This window comes from Heterodontus francisci, chromosome 11 (genome assembly GCF_036365525.1).
Source record: "Heterodontus francisci isolate sHetFra1 chromosome 11, sHetFra1.hap1, whole genome shotgun sequence".
Classification (NCBI taxonomy): domain Eukaryota; kingdom Metazoa; phylum Chordata; class Chondrichthyes; order Heterodontiformes; family Heterodontidae; genus Heterodontus; species Heterodontus francisci.
In genome coordinates this window covers 80,870,296-80,893,106 of record NC_090381.1, presented here as the reverse complement: position 1 = coordinate 80,893,106, position 22,811 = coordinate 80,870,296, and the positions used below count along the sequence as shown (strand labels likewise).

Here is a 22,811-nt window from a genome sequence, read left to right as displayed (position 1 = left end):
CCCCTCCACCTGGTCCGAGGTGTCTGGTCCCACCCTTTCAGTCTTCAAATCCCCCCCACCCCAAGGTATTATGATTCCCTACACTAATCTCCCCCACAACCATGAGCCCTCCGACCTCCTCCCCCCCCCCACTTCCATCCCCCACCCCATCCCAAAGCCCTGTCAGGCACTCTGCAATAATCACCCCTCCCTACCCTCCAGGATGAACCCCTGATTGACCCCTCTGCCCCCACCCTGATGCGCAGATCAACCTTGTCTTGCGGCCTGCTCAGGACTGCTCCCCACCCAACTGGAAGACAAGCCTATCAATCATGCTGGCTTCCTGGCTGGGAACCTGTCGGTGATATCACACTCATGTTGTGGATGTGTGGGGGAACCCCGCTTTCCGGACCTCCTGCTCTCCCAACACTGCCTGCTTTCATCAGGTCTGGTAAGTTAAAATCCAGCCTGATAATTTGTTTGTAAAAACTAGCTACTACTGTGGAGGTTGGGGACTTTTCCCAGGCTTCTGGAGTTAGGGTGGCATTTCAATTACTGACCATCTGTTTCTCACCTGAAAAATTGTTAACTGGCAGAGAACGATATGGGGCCGAATTTTCAAAATGGGATCGAGAACTCAAAACCCGGATAATATCTGGGTCCCGACCCAGCGTCTGCTATTTTTGAAATGTAAATGCCCTTATTTGGCAGGAGGTGAGTTGGCACCCAATTAGTGGTGCCAGGCGTTTCCAGGAGGCGGAAGCTGCCTGCAGAGTATGAGCGGCAAAGGCAGATGGCAGCCACGATGAGGCCTGCCACTGCCTTACAGAAGAGAGCAGGCAGCTTCTTAGCTGACGGTGTGCAAACATCCAGATCTAAAGTAATGAGCATGATCCTGAGCAAGATCACCAAAGGCCCCATAATTATTAACCTGAAAAAAAATTTACCTTCACCCGCTGTGCACCAACACGCACCAGACTGTTCGGGTTCACCGGAATCCAAATTGACAATTCCAATCCCAACCTCCGCGGCCCCTTAACAAGCACCTATTGGAGTCTAATGGGCTGTTAATCAGAGGCGATTGGGTACCCAGTTCCCTCCTCCAACTTTTAAAAATTGTAATCTGTCATATAATATATCATAACATTTTACGTTAAGTTTGAAAGTGATATAGTTCAATCTGAAACTAGGGGCTGAATTTTACCAGCCCCCCTAAACAGAGGGCGGTGGCGGCGGGGGTCCCAGACAATATCTCCGGGAGAGGCCCGCCACGGGCCTCAATGCCATGAAGGCCCTGCCCCATTTCACTGGCGGTGGTGAGGCCTTGGGACAGCCTCCCTCGTCACTCTGTGAAACAAACTTAATTTAAATATATTAATAAAGTTTAATGAGTGAATAATGACTTACCTTGTAGCAACGGCCGTCCCAAGCCGATATTCCGGCCACTGGCCGGAGGTCCCATGCCTTCGGATCTCCGTTTGGAGATCCGAGGCATAACACTGGTGGGGAGTGAGGTTTTCAGGGCTGGTGGGAGGGAAGGGGGTATGCGGGGAAAACTGTTACTATCGGCTAAGGGGATGGTGGGAAGGGGTTGAAGGGCAAAGATATCGACATTTGGGGGTGAAAGTTCGGGACTGGAAAAAAAGTTTTTTCGGGGGAGAGAGGGGAATAAATAACTTGTTAGATCATTGGGGGCTTGGAAGAGGGGCTTCATTCTTTTATTAAATGTGTAAATTTAAATCACACTTGCAGTTCTCTTTAAAAATGTAAATATTTTGTAAGGGCTTGAAGTCCTTTAAAAATGGTGCGACGCCTGCAAGGTGGCGCCAGACTCCATTGCCGGGATGGAGTACCCGCCCCCTCTACGTCATTGGGGGTGGGCACTCTGTTCCCTCCATGTTAATGAGCTGCTGCGCGAAATATACCAGTGGTTCCCTGGTGCCCATGTGCCATGTCGATCCAGAAGCTCGCCGCCGAGCCCTACAGTCTTAAATCTAAACAAAGGAAACTACGAGGGTATGAGAAGCAATTTGCCTGTGGTAGATTGGGAAGCAACATTAAAAGGTATGACAGTAGACAGGCACAAAACCCAACAGGAAAGATAATCCAACCATGGCTAATAGAGAAGTTAAAGTTTGTATTATATCAAAAGAAGTGGCTTATAAAGTTGCCAAAAAGTAGTAAGCCTGAAGATTAGCAGCATTTTAGAATGCAACAAAGGAGGACCAAGAAACTGTTGAAGAAAGACAAAATAGAATAGAAAAGTAAACTAGCGAGAAACATAAAAACGGACTGTAAAAGCTTCTATAGGCATAAGAACATAAGAAATAGGAGCAGGAGTAGGCCATTCAGCCACTCAAGCCTGCCCCGCCATTCAATAAGATCAAGGCTGATCTGTCCCAGGCCTCAACTCCTTTTTCGGGCCTGCTCTGCCTAACCCTCGAGTCCCCGAGATTTCAAAAACGTAAAAATGAAAAGATTGGCAAAGACAAACGTGGGCCCATTACAGGCAGAGACAGGGGAATTTATAATGCGGAATAAGGAAATGGCAGAGAAACTAATAAAAATACTTTGCGTGGATCTTCACAGAGGAAGATGTAATAAACCTCCCAGAAATACTAAAGAACCAAGGGACAAGCAAGAATGAGGAACTGAAAGAAATTAGTATTTGTAAAAAAGTAGTACTGAAGAAACTAATGGAACTAAAAGTGATAAATCCCCTGGACCTGATGATTTACATCCCAGAGTGTTGAAAGAGATGGCTGTAGAGATAGTGGATTAATTGGTGATCATCTTCCAAAATTCTATCGATTCTGGAATGGTTCCTGAAGATTGGAAGGTAGCAAATGTAACCCCTCTATTTAAGAAAGAAGGGGGAGAGAAAATGGGGAACTACAGACCAGTTAGCCTGATATCAGTAGTAGGGAAAATGCTAGAATCTATAAATAAAGGATGTGATAACTGGACACCTAGAAAATAATGGTAGGATTGGGCAGAGTCAACGTGGATTTATGAACGGAAAATCATATTTGACAAACTGTTGAAGTTTTTTTGAGGATGTAACCAGCAGAATAGCTAAGGGGGAGCCAGTGGATGTGGTGTATTTGGATTTTCAGAAGGTTTTCAATAAGCTCCCAAACAGGTGGTTAGTAAGCAAATTTAGAACACATGGGATTGGGGTAATATGCTGACATGGATTGCGAATTGTTTTTTGGACAGAAAACAGTGTAGGAATAAACAGATCATTCTCAGGTCGGCAGGCTGTGACCAGTAGGGTACCACAAGGATCAGTGCTTGGGCCCAGCTATTCACAATCTATATCAATAATTTGGTTGTGGGGACCAAGTGTAATATTTCCAAGTTTGCTGATGACACAAATTTAGGTGGGAATGTGTGTTGTGAGGAGGATGCAAAGAGGCTTCAGGGGGATTTAGACAGGCTAGGTGAGTGGGCAAGATCATAGCAGATGGAATATAGTGTGGAAAAATGTGAAGTTACCCACTTAGGTAAGAAAAACAGAAATACAGAATATCTCTTAAATGGTGAGAGATTGGGAAGTGTTGATGTCCAAAGGGACGTAGCTGTCCTTGTTCATGAGTCACTGAAAGCTAGTATGCAGGTGCAGCAAGCAATTAGGAAGGCAAATGATATGTTGACCTTTATTTCAAGAGGATTTGAGTTCAGGAGTAAAGATGTCTTGCTGCAATTGTATAGAGTCTTGGTGAGATCGCACCTGGAGTATTGTGTACAGTTTGGTCTCCTTACCTAAGGAAGGATATACTTGTCATAGACGAGTGCAATGAAGGCTTACCAGACTGATTCCTGGGATGGCGGGATTGTCCTATGAGAAGAGATTGAGGAGTCTGGGCCTATGTTCTCTAGAGTTTAGAAGAATGAGAGGTGATCTCATTGAAACTTACAAAATTCTTACAGTGCTCGACAAGGTTGATGCAGGAAGGATGTTTCCCCCGACTGGGGAGTCTAGAACCAGGGAACACAGTCTGAGAATGAGGTAGGCCATTTAGGACTGAGATGAGGAGGAAATTCTTCACTCAGAGGGTGGTTAATCAGTAGAATTCTCCACCCCAGAGGGCTATGGAGACTCAGTGATTGAGTATGATCAAGACAGAGATCGCCAGATTTCTAGGTATTAAAGATATCAAGGGATATGGGAATAGTGCAGGAAAATGGTGTTTAGGTATAAGATCAGCCATGATCTAGTTGAATGGTGGAGCAGGCTGGAGAGGCCAAATGGCCTACTTCTGCTCCGATTTCCTATGTTCCTATGTCCCAGAGGCATTGGGATCCAGAGATTCCTTCTGGGACGGCAATTTTTAAATCTCGACCGCACCAGTCCTGGCTCTACCGGCATTTGAAAATCTGGCCCATGATGAGGACCTGGATATCCATTTATCTGTCTGATTCAATTTTCAAGCAGGCCTTTAAATGTGAACCCAGCACTTCCACCCAAAGCAGGCAGCCTTTGGCTCACCACTGATATCGTGCCCATTTTGAGCCTCGAGTGAGTCGTCTGGCAGAAGAAGCACAGAACGTCTAGGTGAAGAAAACATTTTGGGTGCTTATGTTAATGTGGGTGTACAACACGACATGCTGCACCACCTGTCTTCAACACCATGACTGGTCTTGGATAAAAAGCTTAAGTTGCACTATTCCTGTACAAAGAGCACAGGGTGCAGATTGAAGTATTACTTGTAATGTCAACATTACATTAAATTTAAAATGTTCTAACTTTAATTCAGAAGAAGCTGAATTTGTCTCAACCTCAAATATGCATTATGTTTCAATTAAGATGACACCAGTAAGTCAACGTTTGAAATCTGTAGAAAACACCAAATAATTTCACAAATGAAATCATATCTTGAGTGAAAAGTGAAAAGTACCTCCCGAAAGTCTTGTTCAAAATGTCGCAGCTGCAGGCATTGGTCTAGTTTGAGGTGGTGTTTTGACCAAAACTGGTCGAAGGCATTTTCAGTTTCATCCAGTTGCATCAGTAATCTATCACAAACAGAATTTGGAAATACCAAAGAATTATAACTTAAGCCTCAATAGATATTAATGAATAATATACTATAAATAATTAAATATTTCGATAGTAATTTCATTTTATGCAAACCTATAAGTATAAAATTAAGATGAATCAAAAAAGTCTTTTTCAAAAAATAAAGTGCAATTGAAGGTAAAAACACTAATTGGTATACTTATAAGCATAAAAATCAGACAGTCCCAAGTTTGATTCTTGAAATTCATTGTTATCTAATTTCAGGGTGGACAGTAACTAGAGCATCTTTTAATTGGAATTAGCACCCTTGTACTAGAGAGTGGAGTTGGATGGGAGGGCAGGATAGGATCGGCCAAGACTTTTGCTAATGATCACTATCCAATAACTTCTGCTGAAAAGGCCACAAGCGGTCAAATAAAGGCAGGACCAGTTTTGGATTTGAAGATTCTATTGTTTGAGCTTATTAACACTGTATGGAATCACACATCAAGAATGGCTAGTTAGGTGAGGTCCTGGAGGCAGCTGGTACCTATTGAATCAAATTGCAGTAACAGTTAGTGCCTTCAGGTAGGGGGAGGAAAATATTTGCCTAAAAAGAACAAAGTATAAAATGCTGAGCCATAGTGTGGTGTGAAGAAAAATTGAGCTGCTTAACGATATCAAATTTGAAAATGCACATATCAAATGTGTTGTCTTTTATGTCGAAAAGTCTTTCAGGTTACATAGTGTTATGAAAAGTTTAAATATTGCTTGTATAAAAACAGCAAGTGCTGGAAATACTCGGCAGGTCTGGCAGCATCTGTGGAGAGAGAAGTAGAGTTAACGTTTCAGGTCAGTGACCTTTCAACAGAATAGGCAAAGGTTAGAAATGTAATAGGTTTTAAACAAGTAAAGTGGGGGTGGGGGGCAAGAGAACAAACGGGAAGGTGGGTGATAGGGCAGAGGGCCGGAGAGATTAACTGACAAGGTCATGGGACAAAGGCAGAGAGTGCTAATGATGTGATAAAAGACCATTAGCACACTCTCTTTGCCAGTTAATCTCTCTGGCCCTCTATCCTATCACACCCCTTCCCTTTTGTTCGCTTTTCCCTCCCCATCCCCACTTTACTTGTTTAAAACCTATTACCTTTCTAACCTTTGCCAGTTCTGATGAAAGATCACAGACCTAAAATATTAACTCTGCTGCTCTCTCCACAGATGCTGCCAGACCTGCTGAGTTTTTCCAGCACTTTCTGTTTTTATTTCAGATTTCCAGCATCTGCAGTATTTTGATTTTATTTAAATATTGCTAGGTTGTTTCCACTGGTCAGCAAGGTGATAACGAGGGGGACAAAGCTAAGGGAATCACAAAAAGGATTAAATATTTAGAAAAAGAAAATTACCATGGGTTGTTAAAATTTGGAATTCTCTACATTTAATGGAGTTAAATTTGTAAATTCTTTAAAAAGGAATTGGATAGTTCCTTGTAAAGTTCAATTATAAGTGATATAGTGATCAAGCAGGAGAGCAGGATTAGACGATTATGGCATTAAAATGGATGCAGATTTGCTAGTCCAAATTGCCTGTTTTTCCCTTTCTATGATTCTGGTTCTGAGAAACCTTACGAGAAAAATTGTCACGGAAACATACCTCCATATATGATATAAAGTCTTATGTCTTATAATCAATGTTGTGATTGTATAGCTGTTTTCTCAGATTTTTAGTCTGCCATTCTTCATTGACAGTACTATCAACCCATGGGACAGTATCCAACTGCCAATCAAATATCAAACCTTAAACCACTGGGACAAGACAGGATGGAGATCACTACAAAAATTTCAACAGCCCTTATGCCAAGTAAATGCCATTGTACTATATCCAACCTCTACTCCACTCTGCCTCCTCAAATGTGCCCCGACACTGAACCCATCTGTTGTCTATTTTCCACTTCAGTTCTATTGCAGGTTGTACTCCATTGCTGGGCCTCAGGTTTGCTGCACCTCTGCTCCACATCCCCACCGTGCTGAACTAAATAAGTATTCATTAGTTTGCTCTGAGGAAGTCTACAAATTCACTAATTCAGTTAAAGATGTTCAAAACTACATTTTAAAATTAAAATTTTGTGTTTCTCCTATTTGCCCAAATGACCACTCACTATGAAGAAGTTACACATGCAACTTGCTCCCAGGCCTTAACAATGCCAACAGCAGTGAGCTTGAGGGCTGTTAAAATAAAATAAAAGACTAAGTTTTGTTTCTTTTGATTTATTCCCATGATATTGTGAACTAAATGAAAGTTCTTAATTCCTGGACATATCTTTAATTCAATTTAATACTTTACCATCAGAAATTAAAAGCAAAAGCTAAACTCAACTTGTTAGAACTTGGTTAATTATTCACTTACCTAATAGCTGCCATCTAGCACAGAAAATACCTACAGTTCAAGATTTCAAAAGGAATTTAGATCAATTTCTGATGGACTAAGTCAGATGGGATAATTAGCCTTTTCTCAACTTGGAGTCTTTTGAAATTTCTAAAATTTTTCCTGTAGTTATTGACTGAAACGGCCATGTACAAATTCATGTAGTAAATGCATGCAAGATGGGCCAAATATAATAATACGTGTAGATTTTTATCTTCAATAAAAATGAATGTTGTAAGGATATTTCTGGTATGGAATCATTTTAATCTAAAGACAACAAAGAATCTTTGAAAAATTCAATTTTAATAGTAACATTCATATTTCAAAGACAAAAAAATCTGATTTAGTAGAGTTTATCACTAAGGTCTTTTTTACCACATGTTTTACATAACAATTGTGCAGTAAAGAAAATGTTCTGACGTTTGAGAATTTTCACTAACCTTTCGACGGTAGCCATATTTTCCAGTTCATCGGAATTCAGTATATAATTGGGATTTTTAGTAAGTGGTTCCTTAATGCATATTAGTAAGGTGTTGCCTTCTTTTACTGCCAATTTCAATTTCTCCTGAGAAACAAAAAGAAAAGCTCAATCATTGCTTTAAAATAATAACTGGAAGCCTTCATTGCAATCCTTTGCAAAAAAAAAGCAATGGATGGCATTTTACATTAATTAACTGAATTCTGTGCATTATCTGAACGAGTGAGTGTACGATGTGATTGTAAATTCTTTGCCATTTTCTGTGAATGATCGAATATAAACTTAATGCAAAAGAACAAATTGCCACTATTCAGATCCTTTGGCAGGATTGTTGATTTTCTGCATGTGCTGATGCAATTTTGTTGAAATATCTACACACGTGTATTACCTTTCTTTCAGGTCACATGAGTATAAATTAACATTTTGGTACTTTGGACATATGAGACTTTTCTTTCTGTTCAAATAGCTGTAATAATGTACAAATATCTGCAATCTATCATCATTCAATTATGCAGAGGAATAGATGTGACAAAAACTTTAAACAGAGTATTGTCAGACTTTTATTATATAATCATCTATGCATTTTGAACTCTGTTTGGGTAAGGATGAATAAAACTGATCATAAACCCTCAGAGAATGTACTAAAGGCTGGTTCCAAATCTTCACTGGTAAATTATCCTGATATAATCATTGACAATTTTTCTTGCTTAAATCTGGTCAGAATACCCAAATATCAGCTGATTTACACAGTCATTAAACCATGCAGGGCAGGGCAGTGCCAGGTTAGATGCCTGGTATTTTTGCTAATCTCAGCCAGAACAGCAGTAGCGGCATTACAATTGGTCACAGCACCCATGGGTTATGGAGGGGAAAAGAAAATCAGTCATTCTTGATCATCATTCGTAAAGCCCTGCTGGATGTGCACATCAGCTGATGTTCGGTGGGCACATTGAAGTAGACTGCAACATCCCCACACGATCAAACATCCTGACGACACTCATTGCCAAGGCTTACATGTGGAACAACGGTAACAATGAAATTACTCTTTACCAAATAACTAAAAGGAAGAGATGGACCGCTGCTGGAAAATAAAAGGCAAGCAGAAGCCATGTATTTTGCATCCTGTTTCTAAAAGTATGAAAAAATATAAATGGAGCGAGGAAGAAGTGTCTGAATGGTTGGACTCAATAGAGGAAAGTACAAGTAATAAAGTTTAAGAAAAAAAGTGCATATGTGATAGGGGAGTTAGCAATACGTTATTTCATTCTCACCAGTGTACTAAAATGTTTCTGAATCTAAGATAACAAATCTCTTTGAGATTCTTAGTCATTCTGATTTGTAAGTAACATGGAGATTCAGCTTTTTGTTGCAACTTTGAATTAAGAATGAAAACAAGATACAATTATACACCACTTTTAATGTAAGAAAAGCCCCAAGGTGCTTCACCCTGACTGTAATCAGACATAACTTGAAAACATGCCAAAGAAGGAGCTAAAGTTGACTAAAAGCTTTGTCAAAAATTAGGTTTTAAGACCCACCTTAAAAAAAAGAGGGCAAGATGGACAGGTTTAGGGAGGGAATTCCAGAGCTCGAGGCTTAGTTAGCTAAAGGCATGGCCTTAAAACAGTGTCTGTCAGGAGAACTATTCAAGTATGGGAGATATCACAGCTGAGTCCAATTCTTTTCAGATCAAGTGTCTGCCTGTGCACGTTTTCTAGTAGAGGTACTCCGCGAAAACATTTCAAGGACCAGCTGAAGAAACAACTCTCCTTGACTGACATTGAACAACGGATGTGGGAGCAGGAAGCTGACGACAGGAACAACTTGCGTTCAAAAACCAGGAATGCTACATGTAGGTTTGAGTCCTTAAGATGTGAAACTGCGGGAGATAAACATCAAACGGAAGGAAGCTGCTTCTGCCCGGACTCCTCCAGGTCACGAATTCCCCTTCCCCAAATGCTCAAGAGCCTGTAGATCTAGAACTGAACTGTTCAGCCACCAGCAAGCATGCCAGCACCCATAGAGCTGAATCCTCCCATGATCTTCGTTTGTGAAGGACTAGCCATCATGATTATCATCACATGGGCATTAAAAGATAAAGATGATTTGCATATGAGACAGTTTATTGGCCAGGGATCAATAACAACATAGAATGAGCAGGGAGGGTGTGCAATGCTTTTCAAGAGCATCAGCCGAGTCAATACAGAGTCACTTCATTGTCATAATATTTTATCACATCCATGGTTAAGAATAGCTATTCAAAAGAATTGACTTATTTACTGTCAGAGGTGATGACATCTTATTGCCGAGTACTTCTTCAAATTTCCTATCATTCACCAACAGAGGGATACATCAAGTGCATCAGTAGCAAACACAATGGACTGAATTTTATCAGCGCACCACGCTTCGCAGCGGTACGCTGTGAAAGCGGCAGCCTTCTGACATGGAGGTGCCACCGCCGTGATATTGCGCGTGGGGCTCATTTAGATAGAGGGGGTGGAGCAGCCGCCCCCGATGATGTAGACAGGATGGCCCCCACATCCAGGGCAACAGCGTCCGGCGCCAACGTGCAGGTGCCAGCGCCATTTTTAAAGGGCTACAAGCCCTTCACTTACATTTAAATGTTTAAAGTGGCAGGTTTTTAAATAAATTGCAATAACATTTTATGAACACTACCAATCCCCTCTCCCACCCCCTCAATGTATTATTTGTGCTATCCCTCCAAAAAACATTACATTTTCCATCACAACTTTTCCCCCCAGAACTTTCTTTCGCTTAACATTCAAATCCTTCCCATCATCACATCACCCAATCGCGTTCCATTTTGCCACTCCCCCCCACCCCCCACCCTGATCATTTTAGACCTCCCCCTCCCCACCAGTTTCTCACCTCTGAACTCTGTATGGGATTCTGAAAGCGCGCAAGTTGCGTTTGGCAACCGTAAGATCGGCGTGGGACAGCCACCGCCAGCAGGTAAGTTCATTTGCATCTTATTATTGTTAATTTGAATATTTAGATGACGGCCCTGCTGCCAAGTGGTGGGGGGTCTCACCGAGGTACCCCACCCCCACAGGTAATATGCAGCCGGCCCTTCTTGACGTTGGGAGTCGAGGAGGACCTTTCCCCACAGAATTGTACGGCCCCCCACCCCCCACCCCACTGCAACGACATGGCTAGTAAAGTTCAGCCGAATTAATGCAATTTTCAGTTTTTTTAGTTCCCCAGAGGGGAGAGTGTAGGATAACTGTCCACAGTATACTGGTAAGCCATTCAGAACATGTGTGCAAAGTAGGCTGTAAATCATGCTATGTCCTCCCAACACTATCCAAGGTCAAATGGACTGGCAGAAAGGATAGTGCGGATGGTAAAGTTACTCATCTTCAAATGTAAGAAGACGACCAAGATATTCAAATAGCAATGTTGCACCTACAAGCAACACCACTAGACACAGGATTACCATCCCCAGCAGCAATCATGTTCAGAAGGCAAGTCAAGACAACTCTTCCGAGACATCATTTGATCAGATCATCGTCAGTCCAAGATAAATTATTGGTAAGACAAGAGAAAATGAAAATCATACACGACAAACATGCAGGCATGGAGTTGCCTTTGTTGCATGTAGGGCAGAACATCAGAGTGATCCATCTGTAAGAGAAGACATGGTTCCTTGCTGAAGTGTCAAAGAACTGTAATGAGTCATGGTCGTACAAGGTAACCGACCCGAATGGAGAGATGTTGAGCAGGAATAGATGTCAGCTGAGAGAGTTATCCAACAGCATCATACCTGACACTCCTGTAGCATCAAGAACATGTTCACATTCAAGTTCTGAGAGAGAAGTTAAGGAAGCTGACAAGTACAAGATAATAGTCTAGACCTGCAAGTCAAGAGAAAAGAATTGACAATACCAGATCTGGTTGAGTCAGCAGACCACGTCAATGTTTCAGAGACACTTGAATAATTATTATGAGTGTCCATACATGTGTAAATACAGTCCAGAATTATCCTATTTCATTATGTACATAGCTTACAACTTATGTAATCTTTCATTTAAGGAAAGAGGAATGTTGTGATACTGCTTTAATACTGATTAACATACTACTGAATATGTAAATAGTTTAGTATACATCATCATAGGAAGTGATGCAAGTTAAAACAGGTGATACAGTAGTTGGAGCAATGTTAGTCAGCAGGTAGCACATGTATTGAAGAGCTCACCTAGAATCCTGTTATTCTTCAATAAAGAACCCTTCATTTAGTTTACCACTCATTGTCAGAGGGCTGGATTTTAAGAGCCCGCGCTGATCTCAGCAGCGAGCTCAAAAAAATGGCGGCCCACCTGTGCGGGCTGCACTTCGAAGAACTACCACGATCTCCCACGCAGTGGCTTATTTAAATAGCTGGGCGGGTCGCCCCCCCCTCCCCCAATCATGTGGAGGGGGCGGGCTGTCTGTCCCTGGCAATGGCACAACTGCCTGTGCGCATGCGCTGGTGCCATCTCCAAAAGGGCAGCCAGCCCTGCCAACTCATTTCAATTTTTTAAAAAGGTATCCCCCAAAAAATATACAATAAATTTCTAACTCCCCTTTCCCACCCCCAATAACATTTACATTAATTATTTGCCCTTGCCCCCCAAAACACTTCCCTTTTAAATGTGACCTCCCCCCACCAGACTGTACAAAGTTTAGAGTTCACCCCTTCCCATTATCCCCTACACCCTTTACGTTTATTTGATCACAGAAAATATTAACTCCTTCCCCCTCCCCACCAGTGCGACACTGCCTTTCCCCAGACGGGGAATTGAAGGCGCGAGAGCGCCGGCCGCCACGCCAAAGTTTGTGATTGGCCTGGAAGATTGAAGGTAAGTCCATTTAAATGTATTCATTTGATTAATTTAAATATTTAAATTCAGGGCGCATCACCCAGTGGCAGGGGCCGATGCGCCACACAGCCTCGCCATCGCCGGGAATTTGGGCCAAGCCCTCCTGGTGTCAAGATCCATGGCGGGCCTCTTCCAGACCCATCTTCTGGCCCCACTCGCCCCCGCCATGGATCACGGTATCAGTAAAATCCAGCCCATAGTGTTTGGTACGTTTGTGTTAAGAGCCAATAGCACAACACAGCCCAATAGGATTGACTGTAAAAAATCTATTGCCACCTTAGATGAGCTAGACTGGGGATTTATCCTGATCCTATTTGGTCTATATGCCTAATTTCCACACTCTCTTTATTCACTGAGCCATCAAAGGAGCTCTTAGATTTTTTTCTGATGCACACAAAATTGTGTAAAATAATATACAAACACAATGAAAAGTGAATTAATTTATTCCAGAGGGCTGAAGGTAACAGGTTAACATTCCTTAATGCACTTGATTTAACAACTTCAGCATGTAACAAGGTACATACCAAAGGTTATGTTTTCCATAAGTTATGTTAAAATCCATGCTTGTAGGATCTTTGCATTATTTATGATGTATTCAACTGAAATTCCAAATTATCTATACAAAGTGAGTTTTGATAATTCTGTATACAGAATTCCAATGGTTCATTATCACTCATTCCTATTGCATGTATGTTGTTATCCAAGTGTAACATTCCTCGGCAAATCTGTCATGATTTGGCTGCATTGCATAGAAACGAGTGACTATATATATATTTCCCATTTATATAACATTTCTTGACTCATTAATATAATGAGGTTTTAAACTAATCAGCAGCTAATAGGTACAGCTACTGTTTGCTATTTTTTGGAATGCAATATTTCTTAGATTACAGATCACATTCCCGAAAAAAGCGAAATAAATGATATGACTGGGGCATTGGGCCAAGCCCTCCCCGAGTCAAGATCCATGGCGGGCCTCTTCCAGACCCATCTTCAGGCCCCACCCGCCCCCGCCATGGATCACGACATCAGTAAAATCCCCCATCTAGAACCATTATGTGCAATAAATCTAGTCATCTGGATTTTCCTTTCAAATACAAGGCTTGGAATCTTAATTCAATCATGTTACTAAAGGTGCATTAACCTACAAATTTAGAGTTGGTGTGAACCAATTTCCATTTCACAGGGATGCTAAACCTAAATTTAGGGCCTAGAGAGAAAGAGGACAAGACCACCAACTGGAATCTGATATATGGTAGATTTCAAATGCTCCATTTCACAGGCAAAGTAATTTTTAAATATACTATTACCTTTAAATAGGATTTTGCTTAATGCATTTTTAAGATTCATTTGGCATATGCTGTGGGGAGCCACAGAATTCAGCAATGTCCAATTACTTTTGCAGTCTTTTTATTTACAAATAATAACTAAAAGAATTCCACATTTTCCCCTAACCTTTAAATCTGTCTCAATGAAGCACATAAGCCCTGAAATGGCCATTGGCGATAATAGCAGATAGATGTTTCATGTGTTTGCATGACATTCTTCTGTCAGCTATTTTACTTGAGGTATAAACTTTTGAATGGGGTAATAAACTCAAATAGCCAAGTTACATCCTTCAAATGTGTGAAACATGTTTTTGCTAATATTGTGAGAAAGGTGTCTAGGGGTCTTGGTCAGCCTTCACCTGGCTTTACTGTAACAGGGTTTAATTTTAAACACATTGTGTTTTGAGCTCCCCCTTTGGTGAATCCTTGTTCACCGCTTTCCAATTATAAGACAAAAAAAAGAGCACAGACAGGCTTTCTTAGGTTTAAAGAAGAAAAGTGAAATTTATTAAAACTTAAACATAAACTCTAATTAGGTTAACGCCTACGGATGCATGCCGTGCCCCAAGCTAGCATGCACACGTGATACACACATGCAAATAGGGACAGAAAAGAGAAGAAAAATAAAATGAAAAAGTTTGTGCCAATCTCTGAAAGGGGTTTGTTACTGTGCTTCGAGCTCACTGTAAAGTCCTTGATTGTAGGTAGACTTGCTTTTCGTTGGGGTCCAGTATTCTTAAACCTTGTTCACTGTAGTAGACTTTTCTCTCTTGGGGTTCATGTGTCTTCAATGGGTCTGCAGTTCCATGAGAAAGAGATGGAAGCAGACAGGAGAGGCTGTGCCAAGCTATGAGTGGTCTTGTCAGTCCAGGAGTAAACAACTTTCTGTGTTCTAATTCTCTGTGGCAAGCTCAAATTCAAAAAACTCAGGTTGCCCAGCAGGTTAGTCATGTGACTAGGGGGTGTGACCATGTCCGTTTGTGTATTCGGCCATCTTAGCAGTCAACCTGGAACGCGAGCTCCTCCGCCCTCAACGTCCGGTAATTAAAAGTCCATTATAGATTAAATTGGAGCAGGGAGTGTTTCCTTTGTTCCAACACTGTCTGCTAGTATGCAAAAAAAAATGTCTTTCCAGCCAAAGATCTGGTGTTGCATTCTTTTAAAAAGCAAGTTCTTTCTTTACTCCAGTAACAGTTTAAAAATCAATGTTCATGTGGCGAAATTAATGTGCCTTATTCTTGGCGGGTGGGGCCCTGCATGGCAATTGCTAAAAGTACCTTTTAGGCTTAAGTGTTACATTGTAAGCAAGAAAAAACTATTGATTTGCCTTTCACCATACCATTCGCACACTCTCTTTGCCTTTGCCAATGACCTCCTTGTCAGTTAATCTCTCCAGCCCTCTGTTTTATCACACACCCCTTTTGTTCTCTTTTCCCCACCCTTCTTTATTTGCTTAAAACCTATCACATTTCTAACCTTTGCCAGTTCTGATGAAAGGTCATTGACCTGAAACGTTTACTCAGCTTCCCTCTGCTTCCCTCTCCACATATACTGCCAGACCTGCTGAGTATTTCCAGCACTTTCTGTTTGTATTTGAGATATCCAGCATCCATAGTATTTTGCTTTTATTATATTGGTTTCCCACTGCTGTTTTCATAGACATAAAATTGTCCCTACATTAAAAAAAATTGCTCCTCATTCCTATCATGCTAATGAAAAGTAATAGCACACATTGCCACCATAACAGCTTGTACCTTTAGATCATTGCGTTTTTCTGTGTGAGTCATGAGTAGTACTTTTGTGGACTGGACATCATTGGGCAATTCAGTCTCTGCAAGTTCAGTGCCAAATGACTGTAATAGCTGTGCTGTTGTTTTCACTGTCATAGCAAAATTTTCAATGGCCTGAAAGTAAATATTTGAGATTTCAGTAAAACAGTACAACATAAGCACAAGCCCAATATATTTTCTCTCAACTTCAAAGTAAATTATTTTACTTGTTGTACAGCTGTTTTATATTACAAAGTGATTACTGACAACGCAGCCGGCAGCTTACGTCATCCGACTGCACCAATCTGCGCCCTTGTGCAGATTGGTTCCTACCCTCTGCGCATGCACTGTGTTCCGCAGTGCCAGGACTGGTTGGCGCATGCGCAGATGATGTAATCGCGTAACGCGGGCATGTGGGGTTGGCGCATGCGCAGATGACGTCATCGCATAACGCGGGCAGATGATGGGGGGGGGATCCGGGCCGGAAAGAGCAGGGGTGGGGGCAGAAGAGGTCTGGGGAGTGGAGGGAGAGGGGGTCTGGGGAGCGGGGGGAGAGGATGTCTGGGGAGTGGGGGGAGAGCGGGGGTGGGGGAGAGGGGGTCTGGGGAGCGGGGAGAGCGCGGCCGAAGACCTTGCTGGTGGCAGATGCACTCTGCTCCTTCCCCCGCCACCCGCTCCCGACCCCGGCTCACAGCCCTCGGCCCACTCACTCACCGCCCGCTTGCCACACCCCCGACCACTGGCTCACCCATCCACCCGCCCGCTCGCTCCCTCCCCTCCCCGGCCATTGTGTGCTGCCATATGTTTAGGTTGCCATCGTGTGATTATTTGAGCAGCACCATCTTCAATCCTGGCAGCTGCCTGACGTCGCAGACTGTGACGTTTTAGTGACACAGGCTGCATTTGCGCATATGCTATTGCAGCGACACCTAGTGGTGGCGTTGTCGGCAAACGCAGCCTTTATATTAACTATGACTGCCTTGAAAGCCAATGTTGTGCAGTTAAATATGATTAATGATTTACCTTTATCATTACATACCAACTGCATAAAGGCTTTAGATAACTGTAAAATATCAAGTTACACTTGTTGGCTACTGATAAATAATGTTGCAATAACAAGGCGTTAAAATAATACATACAGAATAAAGAGCTAAATGGACAGGAACCAGGGATAGGCACCGACATGTTGCACCACAGACATTTGACAAAATTATTGACACAGCCACGAAATAGAGAGATAGAGCACTGAAACAGGCCCTTCAGCCCACCCAGTCTGTGCTGACCATCAACCACCCATTTATACTAATCCTACATTAATCCCATATTCCTACCACATCTCCACCTTCCCTCAATTCTCCTACCACCTACCTACACTAGGGGCAATTTACAATGGCCAATTTACCTATCAACCTGCAAGTCTTTGGCTGTGGGAGGAAACCAGAACACCAGGGGAAACCCACGCGGTCACAGGGAGAACTTACAAACTCCGCACAGGCAGCACCCAGAACCGAACCCTCACCTGGAGCTGTGAGGCTATGGTGCTAACCACTGCACCACTGTGCTGCCCTATGGTGGGGATTAATCTGTGTAACACAAGTATAGCCAATCTAATGCCATCAAAACACAGTCTGATTTAAAACACATTTCTCCCTATAAATAAAGTAGCTAAGCATACAAACAAGAGCAGCATAACTGTATTAGCTAGCTAACAAGCAAAATAGTATGCAATGCCAATGCAAATTACGTTTGTTGATAGAACAGAGCTACCTACACCATGTCACTGGGTGGTAGATGGACCTTATCGGATGTCCTCTGTAGATTCACTCTGTGTCAGGATTGCAAATTCAACCAATAAACCATGAAACTCAAGGAGAGGATTGTTATTATGGTTATTGAGGTGAAGCAGTAGAAAAAGCAACAATAGGAAGACAAACTATTTCTCACACTGCTGTTGTCACAAGACAATTTAACCTGTGATGGTCAATGTTCGTGCAACTTCTCCACCTGCTTGTAACATGTGTTTGAAGACAGGGCAGCCAACAAAAGGGCAGTGATGTCCAAATCAGGAGCATTTTATAGGATGGAGCAGATAGTACTTCAGAAGAGTCATGTATAACAGAAAAGCAGAGTGGGGCATGAAGAGACAGAGAGGTTAACGGTAGGTAGCCAAGACTAGTTCATTCATCTTGATAACCTGTTAAACTAGGTCCTGGATTCTAAAATACAGAAACAACAGAACCTTTTGTGACAAAAAGCTCACCAAAGCTCATGACAAAATTAGATAAACATAATTACAAAAAACAAGCACCCTTCAGTTCCTTCAATAAAGTGATTCTCTTAAATTCACATGTTTCAATCTCAGTCTATCACTGTCTATTCCAATTCAGCTCTGACAAGGTAATTGTTAGCAAAAAGCTTTTCTGCAAAATGTTGAGCAATTGTTAACTGCATGTATTATTCAGTTACAAAATAATTAGTCAATATCTGTAAGATTGTACTCTCCAGACTAACCAGTTTATGTCCAAGCCAAATCTCTTACCTGCACTTTTAACATAATGGAATTATATGATAGACAACTTTCAAATGACATCAGCCGCTCAGGTTATCTGCCCTCAAACTGGATAGTAAATGATACACATTGCAGTTACTGATCTTTGGCATACTTGTAAAACTTGTCCTTTGTTCCAATTCGCAGTAGAAAAAAAATAAATAATGACTTTCTAACATGGTCAATGAAACATAATAAATTTTTACTATGTCTTCCCCGATGGTTTTTATAACAGCAAATGCAGCATGGTTTTTGTTAAGGAATCGTAAACAATTCATCATAGATTAAGATATATTAAAGCTATCCGTTATATTGTATTTACTAACTATTGTGTATGGGTCATCAGCATCCTGTTTTTGCCAACATCATTCAGCCACATTACACCATACTCTTGTATTGATGAGTAATTTACAGTGCTGAATTCTTGAGATTCCTTTGATTTTCTTGCCTGTTTTCTCCTCAATACAAGTCCTGGAACAGCGCGATTCCAAATGGATAGTAGTAAATTTGCGACATTTATATGGAAGTAGAAGTCCAGCAACTTTCAATATGTCACTGACCATGTGTCCCCAGTGAAAGTTTTTCCATTTTAAAATGAGTTTACAGAAAACAAGCCTTTAAACTTGTGTTTTAAAATAACCTAGCTGCTAGGTTATCAAGGGTGTCTAACCTTTTCATGTGGTGGGGGTGGGGGGGGCGGGTGCACATGACATTTTTGCCATGGGGGCCTGTGAGACATATTGGGAAAGATAAAGGCATTAAAAATGTATCTTTCTTTTAATCAAAACAACAACAAATGTGTTCTTTTGTGAAGAAGCTTTGAATGGGAAGATTAATTTATTGACTTACTTTTTTGTCACTATGTTGGACACTGATTTAGTGAGATACCTGGCATTGTACTTGCTTGTACAAGTAGTCGTTGTCTGCCTTCACACTTCTTGTAGCGATGCGGAGTATTCCGGATAGATGTCCATCTGTCAGGCTTGATCTTGATTGCTTTCTGTCCCTCCTCTCTCTCTATGACCAGAATTTTTAATTGGGCTGGAGGCCGAAAAGTCAGTGGCGAGCCCGCCTCCTCCGGGCCTGGGGAGTCAGACTGGGATTTTATGCTCCCCAGGCCCTTAATTGACGAGCTGTTTCTCGCCACGTAAAATTCTCGCCATGTAAAATTGAAGCAGGGGGTTGGAAACGGCCTACCCCCGCCTTCCATTAAATTTTCTTCCCGCCACCAGCCCACTCATTTGGGGGGCTTAAAATTCCAGCCTATGTGTCTGTCTGGCTGTCTGTCTCTCTCTCTGTCTCTCCCTCTCTGTCCCCCCCTTTCTCCCCCCTCATTCTCTGTCCCCCCCCCCCCCCCTCTCTCTCTCTCTCTCCCTCCCACTCCCTGACAGCTGTTGACAGCAGGAGCTGACAGAAGAGCAGCTTCATGGCTGGTCAGCTTTAAAAAAAAAAATCACAACTGTCAGTTTCATAGCTGCCAGGTGCTAGAGCAGGAACAGCACTTCCGATCTGCAGACAGCTTCATGGTTTTCCAGCGGGTTCCAATTTTTTTTCAAAAGCCCGCTGGAAAACCGATCGTGTTTTGTTTTTAAAGCCAGTCTGGTCAGAAAGAAAAAGACAAAGGTGGATTTCCGAAATCCCAATGTTGGAAATCTGCCATTTGGCAGAAATTTCTTATCCCTGAAATTACCAGTCAAGTACCTCAAAATTTTTTACCACGGACACTGGTGTTCATGTATGGATGTGTTGCCAACCCCTGACTGGGACATTGATCAGATTATCTACAGCTGATATGGTTAACATGTGCAAGATAGCAGTATCTGACATAGCAGGGTAATGCCAAGGCTTATTTCTGCCTGCAAGCAATTAAAGTGACAGGTCACTGAGAATGATGGTTGAACACACGTTTGAGAAAGGAGAAAAATTGTGTTTTCAGGGATAAACTGTAAACTGGATAGTATGAAAATAGCAATGTGTGTTTGGCTTTGAAACTTCCAAGTAATCCCATAGGCTCTACATGTATAGGTGAAGAAGTTGTAAATGTCGCACTTCTCCAAGGAAAAAGCATAAAAAGATATTGTCCAGGCTCTCAAGGCAGCACCACAGTTAATACTTTGCAGGCAGTTTTACTGGAACGCGGTTTTGTTTAAGGTAGTCATTTTTAGGGGGAAAGTTGGTCCAAAAATGGCTATTAACAATTTAACAGTACTGTAGTTGCCTAAGTAACAAAAGGGAAAAAGTAAACGAAAAGGAATGAAGGATTTAAAGAAAATATAAAAGAACAAAATTTATATTTTTGCACTCACAGTCCGATGGTGAATCCACTGACTGTGACAGTATTCCAGAGTGCCTCCTAAGTCTCTTGTCAACTGGCTTTTTTCAATGTAGCTATGCAGATCTGATATAGTATTTAACATGATGATCTGGAACAGAGACAATAAGACGTGGCTTTTTGAGCCGTCAAACCATTCTTCACTTTCCACAGGGCAGCATAACAACACACAGCCAACATAATATCTGAAAAACAAATGCATTATTACATCTGATGCAAATAAACAATGCATAAATATAATGGTGAATTACTGCTAATAAACTAGTCATAATGCAATTTAGTTCACAGTTGTGAGAATTATGCAAATTAACGCCATCAGTGTACAACATTTTTTAAGGCCTGCCTCACATGTACAAATTTACCTCAAGCAAATCAAATTTCTGTTTGTACAAGACACTTAAAGAAGTATACATAAAAACATAAACATTTGTCTGGACATATGAAAGACATAATCTACAGCTGGATAGTCAATTTTTGTGGAAAGATTAATTTATATGGCAGATAAATCCAAAATTTTGACCAGAAATTTTACACATATTATATGCCCATGTGTAATAAAGGACTCAGAGAAGGTCATGTTCTTTTAGTTACATCTGTCTGTGATAAGTGCACAGATAATCCTTGGATGTGTTAACATTGTGTATGCTCACTCACTATTGTTCAGATTAGATTATCTTTACAGACCATGATCAGCTGAAGCCATAAATGTGCAAGATCATCTGACTGAATTATGTTACAAATTGTCTCTTATTTCTAGTATATTACCTGGGGAAATTAAGCTAACCAATGTTCTCAAAAAAAGTTTACAGATTGAGAAATAATAAAATATGTTCAGCAAAATGTGTCTTCTACAACTGGAACTGATATTGTACTTTGGATGAAAAGAAACCTAAGGAATGAAGTAATCCAAATCCAATCAGAAACAAAGTCCCATTTCACATCCTAGACTGAGATGTTGTACTGGATTCTGGATTAGGTCAAAGCTAATGTCAATTGAGTAACTCCCTGATGAGCTTGTAACACAAAATTATGGACCTCTAGAAGACTGTGCAACAAATTTAAAACTTTATAAGCAGATGGGTGATTTAGAAAAATATTTTTACCCAAATCCAATTGGGAGGTGGGTATAGGAAGGAATAGGTATCTTATTCCTTTAAATGATTTGGAGTCATCATCCACTGGTTAAACTTCTTAATGCCTGGTTCAAAAGAGTAGAGTATGCCTGGCAAATGCCATTCTTTTATTCGTTCCAAGGATGTGGATGTCATTGGCAAGAACACCATTTATTATCCATAACTAGTTGTCCTGAAAAGTGATGGGCTGCTTCCTTGAACTGCTACAGTCCATGTGGTGAAAGTGCTCCCATAATGCTGTTAGTTAAGAAGTTTCAGGATTTTGACCCAGCAGCAATGATAGACCAAGAATATATGCCCAAGACAGGATGGTGTGTGACTTCGAGGGGAACTTGGAGATGGTGATGTGCCCATACACCTACTGCCTTTGTCCTTCTAGCAGGTGGTGGCTGCAGAGTGGGGAGTTGCCGCTGAAAAAGTCTTGGCAAGTTGCTGCCGTGCATCCTGTAGATAATACACACTGGAACCACAATACACAGTGGGTGGAGTTTTAGACTAGTGGGTGAGGTGCCGATCAAGCAGACTGCTTTCTCCTGGATAGTATTGAGCTTCTTGACTATTGTTACAGTTGCACCCATCCAAACAAGCATAGAATATTCTATTATGTTCCTATCATATTAGTGGTGGAAAGGTTTTGGGGAGTAATAAGGTGAGCCACTCGCTGTAGTCTCAGCTGTTCGAATAGCCTCAGTATTTCTCATCTGCTGATGCTTGGATGTAGACTGACAGGGCAGGAATTGGCTGGGTTTGATCTGCACTGCTTTTTGCAGATAGGATATACTTGGGAAATTTGCCACATTGCTGGGTTAATGTTGTCATTTTACTTGTTCCTTTGGAATGTGAACCATTGTAATAGTCACAGGACTACAATATCTAAAGAAAATGTGGGGTTTAATTATAACTTAACTAGAACATACATATACAAACAGTTACTGCATGAGCCA

At 41.5% G+C, this 22,811-nt stretch overlaps 1 protein-coding gene across 1 annotated transcript in view; it reads right to left on the bottom strand.

Moving 5' to 3' along the window:
• Positions 1-22,811, bottom strand: part of mcf2l2 (MCF.2 cell line derived transforming sequence-like 2) — a 401,635-nt gene that overhangs the window by 256,071 nt on the left and 122,753 nt on the right. The window contains exons 6-9 of the mRNA XM_068042330.1: positions 20,709-20,825; positions 15,840-15,989; positions 7,840-7,964; positions 4,881-4,995 (exon numbers count right to left, since the gene is read on the bottom strand). Coding sequence (XP_067898431.1) covers positions 4,881-4,995; positions 7,840-7,964; positions 15,840-15,989; positions 20,709-20,825 — 507 coding nt within the window. The remainder of the gene's footprint in view (positions 1-4,880; positions 4,996-7,839; positions 7,965-15,839; positions 15,990-20,708; positions 20,826-22,811) is intronic.